The sequence below is a fragment of the Meleagris gallopavo genome, chromosome 2 (assembly GCF_000146605.3).
Source record: "Meleagris gallopavo isolate NT-WF06-2002-E0010 breed Aviagen turkey brand Nicholas breeding stock chromosome 2, Turkey_5.1, whole genome shotgun sequence".
NCBI classification, from domain to species: Eukaryota; Metazoa; Chordata; class Aves; order Galliformes; family Phasianidae; genus Meleagris; species Meleagris gallopavo.
Window position 1 is genome coordinate 18,707,648 of NC_015012.2, and position 12,424 is coordinate 18,720,071.

At 33.0% G+C, this 12,424-nt stretch overlaps 1 protein-coding gene across 3 annotated transcripts in view; it reads right to left on the reverse strand.

The window, feature by feature from the left end:
• Nucleotides 1–12,424, reverse strand: part of SPATA17 (spermatogenesis associated 17) — a 91,217-nt gene that overhangs the window by 53,197 nt on the left and 25,596 nt on the right. For all 3 annotated transcript variants that reach the window (XM_031552359.1, XM_031552360.1, XM_031552358.1), the window contains one exon: nucleotides 1,044–1,167. In XM_031552359.1, the coding sequence (XP_031408219.1) occupies nucleotides 1,044–1,167 (124 nt within the window). The remainder of the gene's footprint in view (nucleotides 1–1,043; nucleotides 1,168–12,424) is intronic.

The following is a 12,424-nucleotide window of genomic DNA, read 5'->3' on the forward strand; positions in this document are numbered from 1 at the left end:
TTACTCATGTTTTATTGGAAAATTGATTTTTTTTTTTATAACTGATATCCAGTCAATGCATATATATTTTAGGTAATGTTTAGATTACAAATGATTCCCAAACAGAAGAAAATATTAATTTTCTGCCACTAAGTGGCATGGTATTTTTCTTGCTTTCCTTAGGATTTGCACTTCTTCCACACAGATAATCTATATAGATAAATAACCAATCAGATACATAAAGTAAGAAAAGAGTATGAATCAAGAAAAAGAAGCATTTAGTTCACATCAGCATATCCCAACTGTCTGTTATTCCTTATTCATATGAAGTAAAACCAATCACTAGGCACTTATGGTCTATGTGAAAGTTTAAAAAAGAGCACTAACAAAAGGCAAAAGCACAAGCATTACCGATCATATTCATTTTGTCTGAGATACATGTATGGCTATGCTGTCTGCAAAGCAGCATACATAAGAAAGCTTGAAAAATATATCACTTTTATCAATACAAAACAAATTAATCAGTAAATATTTAAAATTTATGAGGCATTTCTATGTAAAAACAATTATGCTAAATAAGCTGATTCAGGCAGTTCTAGGAAAAGCTTTTAAAGAAAAACTGCATTTACAATCTGTCTTGAAAACAAAGAGAAGATAGAACCAGTCCCAGCATTAGCTCAATTTAAAAAGGGGGAAAAAATGAAATCCCTCCTCAGCTTAATAACTTGTTAGTTCTTGACAAGTGCAACAACACAACAATAAGCCAGTCAAAATGAGTTTTTAAAGCGAGGTTATGCCCTTCGTGTTGTGTTATCACAGTGGCAGATCAAACTGCTGACTTGGACTCTTTCTGCCAGCAGTGCTGATGCTGCCTCTATGAAGCTGCTGTCGTGGAATAGTCATGGTACCTGCTCTTGCCTATAGAAAAGCACTAAATTGAACTCGAAGTAGTGTCTTTGTGATATCTTTTCAACAAGTCATGTCCCATTCAGCCTGCTAGTTTATCTCTGTCAGGCTGGGGGCCCAAGTGGTTTGCATGAGCTGTCAGGGACAGGTATACCAACCTGCTCAGTGCTAAGGAGGTAATGCATCTTTTGGGCTTTGTATTTCTTTTCCTTTTCTTTCTTTTCTAAGTCTTTCTTCTTCTTTGCCTTTTCATTCATTTCTGCGTACTCTTGGAGTTCATTCCTGTAATAAAATAAATCTATCAATCATGTGGTAATAATAAAGGACCTGATCATGTTTTATTTTACTTTAACCCTTTTATAGTCTCTGCTATAGTCTCTGCTATTAACTATTAGCAGTATACTGCAACAGTAGAATGGAAAATCACAGTTCATTGAGTTCCACAGCAGCAGGATCTACATGGAGATAGCTGTGAAGAAATAGGATTAAAATGCCAAAACCAGTATATTAGTTCATATTGTTTAGTTATTAATTTGAAGAATATCTCAATGCTCATTTTAATAGTTTGATAAAATAAAATTTATAGATATTTTGCTTTCAGAATAATTCTCGTTTGACTTTTTTATAACTAGAATTTATTTTAATTTAGTAATGTTCCTTCAGTCTCAAAACAGAAGCTGTTCGCTTAAGTTTCGATTAATGCTTTGTGACATCTCCTTCTTACCTGCAAACTCATGACATGAAAAAGCATAGTAAACACAGGGTAAGAGTTGATATTTTCTTCTAGGCCTTTGAGCCTTTTGTAAAATTGAGTACTTATGCACAGAAAACTGATACAAGCTTCTTATGCAGCAATGTCTTTAAAAAGAGGAGTTTCCATAGCATTAAGTTTCTTGTGCAGGTCACTTCATACTCTAGTCTGATAGCAGTGGTACAGGTACACAAAAAAAGATAACTGTCTCATGAGGCAGTGTATGAAAGAAGTTTGCAAAAATAGTGTCAACTAAAGGACGTAGTCAATAGGTTATAGGACATTGTTTCATTGTAGAAGAACTAAAGAACTGTACCTAATACCAACTGGCAGAGAATGGGGAAAACTCATGATTCCAAATGAACATTTAGAAAAGAAAATGGCCATTGCTTCCACCGCAATGACTTCTTTCATAGAACGAGGTTTCTCATTAATTATGCAAACAGTGGAGAGAATTAGTGATCTCTAAGAATCAAAATTTTGTGCTACTGTGCACAGTGCACATGTATGGATTTTTGACCCAGGTAAAAAAGGTTAGTTTGATTAACATTTGTTACATTTGTTATTAAGAAATAGCTAGTTCAAATTAATTGGCATGCCAAAGACACCAAATATATTCAGTCAACCATTTACATTGTTTTAAAGTTAATTAGGTGAGTAAATTCTATTTGTTGGTTCTTTTTGAAGCATTTGAGTATATGGTAAAATAAAAGAAAAGAAAAAAAAAGAAAAATACACCATCAGTATTTATCCATTATTTGTAATATTTAAACAGATATTAATATATCTGGATTATTCAAATGTTCCAGCAAAACATATTTAGAGAGGCCCACATTAATGGTCACACTTGTGTCAGTGGATACTAAATAAGATGCAATAGGACAAAATCCAAATCCTGTCACATGTGAATAAGTTTGCTACTATGAACAATTCTGCTAGAACATCATATTACTTCTGAAAGTGTGTCTAAGATTGTGCATCCGATCTATTCTTAATATTGGAACTATCATAACATTAAAAAGGTTCATCAACATATGTGAAAGAGTGAATTATTAAAAAGAAATTGCAGCATAGAATTGTTATTTATTTCATGCTATCTTTCAAGTTTTTATCAAGTACAGTAAGTAAAAAATTAACTATTTACACATTTTATTTCAAATGTAACAGAAAAAAATAAAATGGAAAGGAAATAAATTAAAGATCAGAAAAGATGTATAGGTCTCTTTCAAACTCTGGAAATATTTTTTGTTGCAGTTTACTCTTAAAGGCTGCTAATACAATATTTCATACAAGGTTACTTATGAAGCACACTGACGTTTAAAAATCACCATGCTATGCTTTTTCAGCAGTGTAATTTTTTTCCAACATAAGATTAAATTGCAAAATAAATGAATTACTTAGAGTGGCATGGCCCCCATTTTGCCACCCTTCTCTTGAAAATTGCTTATTAATATGAAAAAAGAAGTTGGAAAATAGCCTGTTTTACTTTATGCATAGTGTTTCGGGGCCTCAAAGCCTGCAAAGCCAGACTAGCTGCACATTTTAGATTGTGTTGGCAAGCGGGTACGATGACCTTTCTGACCTGCATCTCAAGGCTATTATTAATCGCTAAGTAACCTGGTAAAGCCAAACAAATTTGTTTCCATTGAAAGGATCTCTATCTGTGTCTGAGAATTTGTGCTGTACCAAACAAACCTCATTAACTGTGTCCATTTTTGACAAAGAACTAGGAGTTGGAGAGATTGGCGACCTTTCTTTGTCCTTAAGGTGCAGATTTCAGAGTCACTGCCTGTAGGTACATAAGCATTTTTACTTGGATACTCTTTGTTCTATATCAATCAATCAAAAATAAATGGATTAATAGAAAATGCATATAGTATCACTTAAAAAAAAAAAGCCAGTTTACTTTCAGTATCAGACCATCTGATCTGTTTTACTTATTTAATACTATTTCTTGTTTTTTTTATTACAGTCAACTATTCAGCATCAACACATTACTAGTGCTATTCATGTTCTTAGATACTTATGTACTTATTTCAAAAGAAGCCTTGTTATTTAGAATGTGTGTTACAGATCTAGTAATAATGGGATGTAAAATGTTTTCCATTGTCATTAAACTGAATTTATCGGAGTATTTTCAGGGAATATTTAATAGTCAGCATGTGATGAAATTAAAAAGAAATCAAAAATAAAAAAATAATACTAATTCGAAATCAAACAAAAAGTAAAAAATAATTGTAGAAATCCAACACAATTTGTGATCTTTTTAGAGTACTATAATTCAAATTATTAAGATACTTTCCAGATAATCATGTCTTCAATAACACTGTGCCAGAAATCTTTCCAAAGTTTGCTTGTTTTTAGCAGTTACAAATAATCTTCAGTATACATTCGCAGCCTACACATCTTGTTAGTTGTGCTACAATATTTCTATCACCCGTAATACTGCTGTGTACAGTTGTACAGAATATACAGTCAATAGTGACTGGAGGATGGGAGCTCCCAGGATGATTCTCTTCTGACAGGCAACAGAAAATAACATTGTATTTTCAAAGAATTTGATTAGGAGCAACAAAATCAAGAAATCAATAAGTGATAGGATATGAATATACTATTTCATATGTGAGCAGTTCAAGAACAACACATTATTCATTGTGCAGTGGGTTTCACTGTTACCATATAGAAAAAGGCATATAAGCATAAGTGATATTAAAGACATAAATCTAGTCTTCCAAACAGACTTAAAGTTAAATCTTAAAGGTTCGAAGAGAATAAATGCAAACTCCATTACAGTCAATAGAAAATTCCATGAAATTAAATGATCTTTGGATTAAACCGAGCTTTCTCTTTGTTCATATATAACTCAAGTTCAATCAGTGATAATAAACAATGCTTTCTTGGGACTATCTGATATTAGGAATACTAGCTAACATGCATGATCAATAACTTTATCCTTTCAGACTCTGGATGCGGTTTGTTTCAGGATGAACCTTTCATGGTTCAAGGAGGAGAATTGAATATGGAAAAATATTTTGGCTTGCATCAAATTTATTGAGAGAAAAAGGGTTCTGTAAATGCATAGCATGTTCTAGGTTAATTAGTAATCTTGTTTTGTTTTTGCAAATAATCTGTCTTTTACATGGTTCATAGTTGGAATAATTAAACTAACTTATAATTAAAAAATTGGTAATTTTTAACATAATTTTCTCATTGTCTTAAAGCATATCTAAATTTTTTATCATCTACCGTATCTTCCTACAAATTTGGCTTCCCCTGTATGCCTAATTTAACTAGAGTTTCTATCACACAGATTTTTTTCTAAAATGGAATACCATTTTAGAGGAAATATGTGTAAGTTTTCACAAATGTAGTGCTTTATCTTTTTCTCTATTACTTGAAAATTTTTCAAGTCCAAAAAATATCAGTGTTAATTAGCACAAGCTTACCATGCATTTTTTTGTTTAAAAAGTGAATATGTAGGTAATATAAAGTGCATTTTCTTTGTAATACAGAATACTCCAAGTAACTGAAATCAAGCATAGAATTATCAATGTGTGCAAAGAAAACAAATAAAAATGATCTCATGTAAGAAATCTGTAAAGTAGCTATTGATTTGTTAATGACAAAATTATTTGGCTTATATAGTTTGACAATAAAACATTTTCATATGACAAGGTAACATTGTTATTCTGATACTTCATTATGCAGTAGGCAGCAGTGCTGGTTCCAGCTATGAGATGCAAATTTAGTTGACAGTACTCCTGCTGTCTGTATAAAGGTTAAAAATACACACATAATATTGTTCCTGGCACTTTTGGAAAGGTCTTGAAGTGATGATTTCAGCAATATACAGATTTTCATAATTCTGCAGAGAACTGCAACATTTTACAAATTCACACTGACCTACATTTATTAGCTTTATCAAACAATTGCATTCTGCTTGCACTTCCACTTAAATTCTGTGATCCTTTGATGAGATAACCATAATAAAATTGTAATATTTACTAAACAAAAGAGAATCCAGGAAAATCAATAGTTGATCAATAGTACTCGGAGTATAAAGTTATTGTGATTTTAAACAGTTCAGACTCCAAATCATAAAATTCCAGGAAAATAGCAGTAGGCGATCTTAGCATAAAAGCAAAAACCTAAATCAATTTTACCTTCCTCACTATCTATCATCCTCCCTCCTCAAACAGAGAATATGGAACTGAAAATGAAATTAGTGGGACAACACTTTTGGTACACAACTGCATGCTACTTGCTTTGACATTACATTGGTGTATATGAGAATACAGTGTGACTTGCTGTGATAATATGATTTTACTTTTACCTATTATACTTGGGTAAAAAATGAGGTTTACATCGAGAGAGCAGCCCAGGATGTACAGGGAGTTTATAGAGAGTGCTATACTTTAAAGACAGAATTTTAACTGAACACACACACTACTCTTGTGTTGTGTGTCAGACAGCTTGATCATCCTCAGCCTAGTTCAGAATACTTGAATGAATCTGTTCAGATTTACTGAGCAAACAGAAAGGCTCTGTAACACCCTGCTCCTCTCTACTATGATGTGTACTGCCATATTATGTGACATGTTTGCAACTGTGCAGTCTTGCCCAGTGAAATCTGGGATTAACCAATTCTTAAAAGTATATTATTTGTTCTCAAACATGTACCAGATAGTTTTATTCACACAGCTGAAATTTAAACCACTCATTGGTAATGCAATGATAAACACTGTTCTTTCTGCTGGGAATCACAGAGGATTTCAGAGTGTATTTGCTTGAAATATAACAAAACATAAAGTGATTAAAGGTCCAGAAAGTGCTTCTGCAGTTCATCATTACTTTTCTAGGTAGACTTCAGCTAGTATAAAATTAAAATGTTTATAGCAGATTGGTTGCAGATATATGCATTAGTTTACACATGCACTGTGGCATTTTTTTTTTTAAATAGAAGGGTAGGTGTTTGCTTCTTTGTAATGATGAAATCCCATTGTTTTCAGTAAGAGAAAACTCAATTAGTTGTCAGAGTAATTCTGGCATATGATCATTTTGTTGAAAACAAGAATCAACTCAGCTCTGTTTTACATAACATTCAATGCTGAGACCCATGAATCTTGCAAAAATAGTGTATATATATATATATTCTGTTGAGCGAGTATTTTAAAGCAGTGATTTACTACAACATAAAGATGTATACTACTTTCTAAAGTTTTCAACATCTTATAAGTTTGAAATAAAAGTTAAAAAAAAAAAGCTTAAATAATAGCTTTAACAGCCCTCAAACATCTGGAAACTGATGGATTATGCAAGAGATTCAGACAAGAAGTAATACTTGTAAGTATTTAAAGGTATTATATTTATATAGCACTGAAGAGTTCTCTGTTAAGAATGGGTGCTTATATTACTGTAATGCATGTGCTGCCTTTATATATGTATGTGCTGCCTCGTCCATTTGTTCATGTGGCCTTATGCTCAAAAGCATAATATTCAGCAATATAACCTGTGTTCACACTGCATCCTGAATGTCCTCATGACCATTCTGTAAACATGTCATTCCACTCCTTTCTGTTTTTAGAGGATCAAGGAAAAGGAGAAATCCACACTAATAGTATTCCTGGAGATCTAGTGATAGTAAACAAATGGCTGAAGGTTATTGAAGAGTGCTGAATGGAGATGTAAAGAGAAAGTCAGATTTCCATTGAATCAGTGGGTATTTTCTCACAGGTGATTATGGAAATTACCAACCTCGTACAAACAGTTTACAAACAATGTGGGCTAGTGACAATCAAATTATGATACTGATAGTCAACTATCTGGGGAGCCTTTCGACTGAAACACTTTCCAGCTTACCTGGAATTGCTCCAAAGAGGTTGAAGCAGGTAGCATTTAAGCTTGTTTTATGCGAACGAAGTAATAAAGCTCTAAAGACACCCAAAGTTTGCAGTTTAGCATGCATTTTACATATCTAAAATATAATTCGAGAAGAAAATATCAGCAAATAAGCTATCTGGTTAAAATAAAAATATGATATGCCTTTTGAAAGAAGACTTGAAATAGGAACATACTTTCCAAATTCTTAGCATTGGTGGAATTGCCATGAACTGACTACATATAGAGACAAATGTAAGAGACAGCAAACTGTAGGATATTCAATTTTTGATTCTATTATGTATGTCGTATTCACAGTGCTGTGCGGTATGGCTGAGAAAATGGAAGGGAGAATTTTAATAATGTAGATATGTTTTTAAGAAAGCATGTGGCTCAGGAAGAAACAGAGGAAAGAGTTTTCTTATAGGAATAACAAGTGTACTCGTCTAGAATTAAAATATAATCCTGAACTTGTTAAGGTTTCAGTCTAGAAGAGCTAGAGATACTGATGTTTAAAACAGATTTTAAGTTCAAAGGATACATTAACCTGGCAGAGTGGATTAGTTTTCAGAAATTCTAATTGGGATTTAGAAATTTTACAGATTCAGAGAGCAGGGTCAATGTCAATTCTGAGGAGGTATTAGGACAGTTATTAGGGCTATGAGGTCCAATAAACACCTATCACAAAACTAATTATATCAACCTGTTTGACAACTTAACAGTGATGTGTCTCTTCAAAATATGGAGGACTGTAACTGGTTTGTCATTGCAGTGCAGTGAACAGGAAACTAATAAAAATAACAAACAAAAGCAAAAACATCCAATGGATTCTGTAATTATTAATTTTAAAGAAAAAAATTGTTACACCTTAAAATCCCATTATCATCTGTGCACAGCAGAACACATTCTGCCCACCTTTCTTTAATCACACAGTGTACCAATGGAATTAGGCGACATACCAGTTCAACTGTCAAAGTCCACAGTGTGATCAATATGCTGTGTAGGAAATGAGATGAACATAGCAGTGAAGGGCATACAGTGAATGAACACTTTGTGCAGATCAGGAGATCAGGACACAGCATGTATCAGCTGATAGGAAAGAACAGACTGATGTACCCTTCTTATCCTTCCAATTTTAACTGCAGCACAGTTACTCAACAGAGTGCAATGGCTTTTGAAGTTACTCGTAACATAGCCACTTTATAATTAAAAAGGGAATGTTTTCCTTAATTCATTACACAGAATCTTCTAAGTAACGTTTCAACTCATATAGGGTTTTTCCATACACATATTTAAAAACTACTAAATTATTTAACTTTCTGGAAATATGTAAAATTAACATACTGGTCTAAAAATTTTTCCTTGTGTATACAAATCCTTAGGCTGATTCTAATTCCTACTCATTAGCAGCTTAAAATGTCATGTAGTTGAAAAACATTTCTTGCAAAAGGCATGATTTAAACACTGAAGTTTTGTTAGCTTAACTATTTTGATTTAAAGTTATAAACATACCCATTATGGATGAGGGATAAGAATATCAACAGTACTGAATTTTCCACTGATTGAGGAACTGTATCCAAGTATCCTGTTTCAACTTTATTTCTGCTCAGTTTTATGCTAATACAGCTAACTGTAACAGGTAGAAGCAAGCTATGGCAGGCATTCTTTTTTCAAGTGGGTGCTTGTCATGAAAAATCAGCCTGATTAGTCTAAATAGTGAAATTAGTAATTAGGGGTAACAAAGCTGATTTGGTCCTGAATGGATTACACAGCTCTGACACACAAATTATTCTAATGGAAGTTCAGCAGAAGTGGTCATTTCTAGCACAGTGTCAGGGCTAAGCTGCTAAGAGAGCTGTCAAGTTCTTAATTTTTCCTGCAACAAATGAATGAAAATGTCTAAAGATAGCCAGCTACCAATGAAAGTTCTCAGTGAATATAATATGAAAGTATCTGTTATTTTTGGCAGTGCAATTTCCAGCAGACTGTGCATGCTACCATCTGCACAGTAATAACAACAGGAAAGCACACTGCTATGCTATGCAGTTGCAGCTAAGTTGTCCTGATACAAGTACACACTCTTTTAAGCTGTTACCTTTCTGCTGCAGTGCAGGACAATATATACATGTATATATTTCTTTTACCTTAATATATGGTACTTGGCAACATATAGGTTGATTTTAAATCACTAAAAACATATTATAACTTCTAAAGGTCATCAGCTAAGTTGATTTTCCTTCTCAAGGTTTTAAGCAACGATTTGACTGAAAAGCCTACTGACTGATTCACATTTTTTACTTACTTTGATATTTAAAGTCTGCATATGTTTGGTATACATTTTTCACATTAAATAAGTCTTATAATGGCAAGGCAGAGAGAGCTTTTATATATTGACCCGCTATGTAGAGCACAGCACTAATGCCAAATCTCACAACACTCTAATGATTTTCACTGTACCTGATGGCTTTCTCAAATTCCCAAATAAATTTGTGTATACAGTTTGTGTTGCCACCTGAGCATCTGTGATGTCAATTATTATAAAGTGTAAAACACTATGAAAGATAACACAGATGCAGTCATTTTAGGAGAGATCTAATATTTTTAAGTACTGAAGTACTACTCATATGCAGCACAATTCAAAGCAGTGGCTAATTAGCAATATGAAATTATCAGCTAGATCCCAATTATTCAGAAATGCTAGAATATATTGAAAATGTTATGTAATCAAGATCTCAAAAATCAGACATTTTTAGGTTATGAGACACTCAGCATCTATTATTCATGCCTAAGGAGTACATCTGATGTTTAGATTTTATTGTCTATACCTAAGCATATAATTTATTACTTGGAGTACTACATCCTTCCTTGAGTAAATAAGTCCAAAGGTGAATGGTGGTGAGGCCTCCAACCACTAAGTACAAGCAGGCTAATGAGTACTGGATCACTTTGGGCGTCATGCACCTGGAAGATCAGATTAGTCTGTTAGAAGAAGCTGTGAATGTTTTCAATAAGCTAGTAAATTGGACAATAAAAGAATAGCCTAATTGGAGAAATAAAGGTTGAAAATCTTGCTTTTGTTAAACACTCTCTTGCTGGTTTGTTTTGAAGACAGCAGGAACCGTGAAGTTCAAGGTAAAAGAACTGGGATTTAGCTTCACTGTCAAGGATAAACAGCTTAATGGATTCATGTAATTATCCCTACAAGGTGAAGAGTATGAGGAATTTGAAAGGAGGATAACAATAGGGAAATGGTTTACACAGCTTAAAAAAAGTCATGCTCCCAGTATGAGGAAGTATACTATGTCTTGTAGAGGGGTATTACGAGTAGGACTCACAGAGCTGAAGATTTTCTATGACCCTGTGACGAAAAGGTATATAAATTAATATACAAACTGACAATCCATCAGAATAAAAATGTTGGATATTTTTATTTCTTTATCAAACAGAAAACAAAAAAGTGGCTATATTAATGTACGGATTTTGGATATTAAATGAGTTTTCAGTCTACCAAAGGAGGATATAAAAAGAAACATTGGTTTGAAGAAGAAATTAAAGCAATTTAGCAGAGACATATGGGACATAAGATAATTAACTTTTGCAGTAGAATACAAATGGTATTTTCCATCATTTGGAGATATCAAATCAAACTAGACTGTGTTTAACCAAAGGTTACTGGACTAAAATAAATATTGTTATAAAATTGTTGTTGATAGATATGAAGTTGATGGATCTGAATTTAGACTAGACCATCTGATTCAGAGCAGAAGAGTTTCTGAGCATCATTAGAAGAAAAAAAAAAATCAAACTTGACCATCAGTAGAACAAGATGGACTACTTGGACAATGTAGAACAAGATTAGTTACTTAGCCATTTGTACACAGATTGCTTTAGTAAACAAAATGTGTGATTTTCTAAGGTAACAAATTCACACATTTAAATTTCGTGCTTCATTATTAAGCTGAAAGTTGCAAACCAAAAGAACCACCTTTTTTTTAGTGACAAATGTACTGCCTTAAATAAGTTCAGTAAATGGCATATAAAATGTCATTTTTCTAGTTTCATAAACATATGACATTTCTAGTTCTCCAAAATGTGCATGAAAAAATATTGATACACTTTCTCAAGAGTCCTTAGTCTTCAAGTGGTAGAGCTCTTCCCTGATAACTGAGTATAGCCTGTATATAGATGACCTGTCATGTCTCTACAATTAGATAAAACTAGAACTGCTATAATTTAATCAGTTACAAACTGAAAATTGTATTTTGAAAATCAAGTTTATTAATATGTAATCTTTAGGTAATCATATTTATGCTCCTAATTTACACAATATTTATAGTATTCTACATGTCCTTGAAATAGGGAACAGGGACACTAGACTATGAAAAAGTGGCCTAGCTGCTGGAGTTCATAAATTTTGTTCAGCTTTGGATGAGTTCAAAGAATTGCCATGTAAGAAAAGCCTTACAGAGGGAATTTATCTGATTATGGCAGTAATAATTACCCAGCTGTTTATTGCAGATAGAGAAATAATTCATGTAGGCAATAGGCCGTGGTGGCAATGACACTCCGCATTTAGTAAATATGCAAACTGTTCACTTCTAATTAACCAAGCTAGAGGATGCCCTTATTAAATGTATAAACTAAAAGTGCCTTCCTGACAAGTGATGAATTGTTACATTGCACAAACTCTTGCCACAGAATTACTGGAGTGAACTTGGGGCTTAACTTCATTAAGAGATCTTGTGGGATAGTTAAATGAGGATGGACAGCATAACAAGACCTACCTGACAGTCGATGATATGTTAGAGCTTAATGAAACTGTACCTCTTCCCCTTTTCTACTTATTTTACAGCAAAGACACTGCTTCAGTCAAAACATAAAACCATGAAGCCTGTCTTTGTAGGACAATAT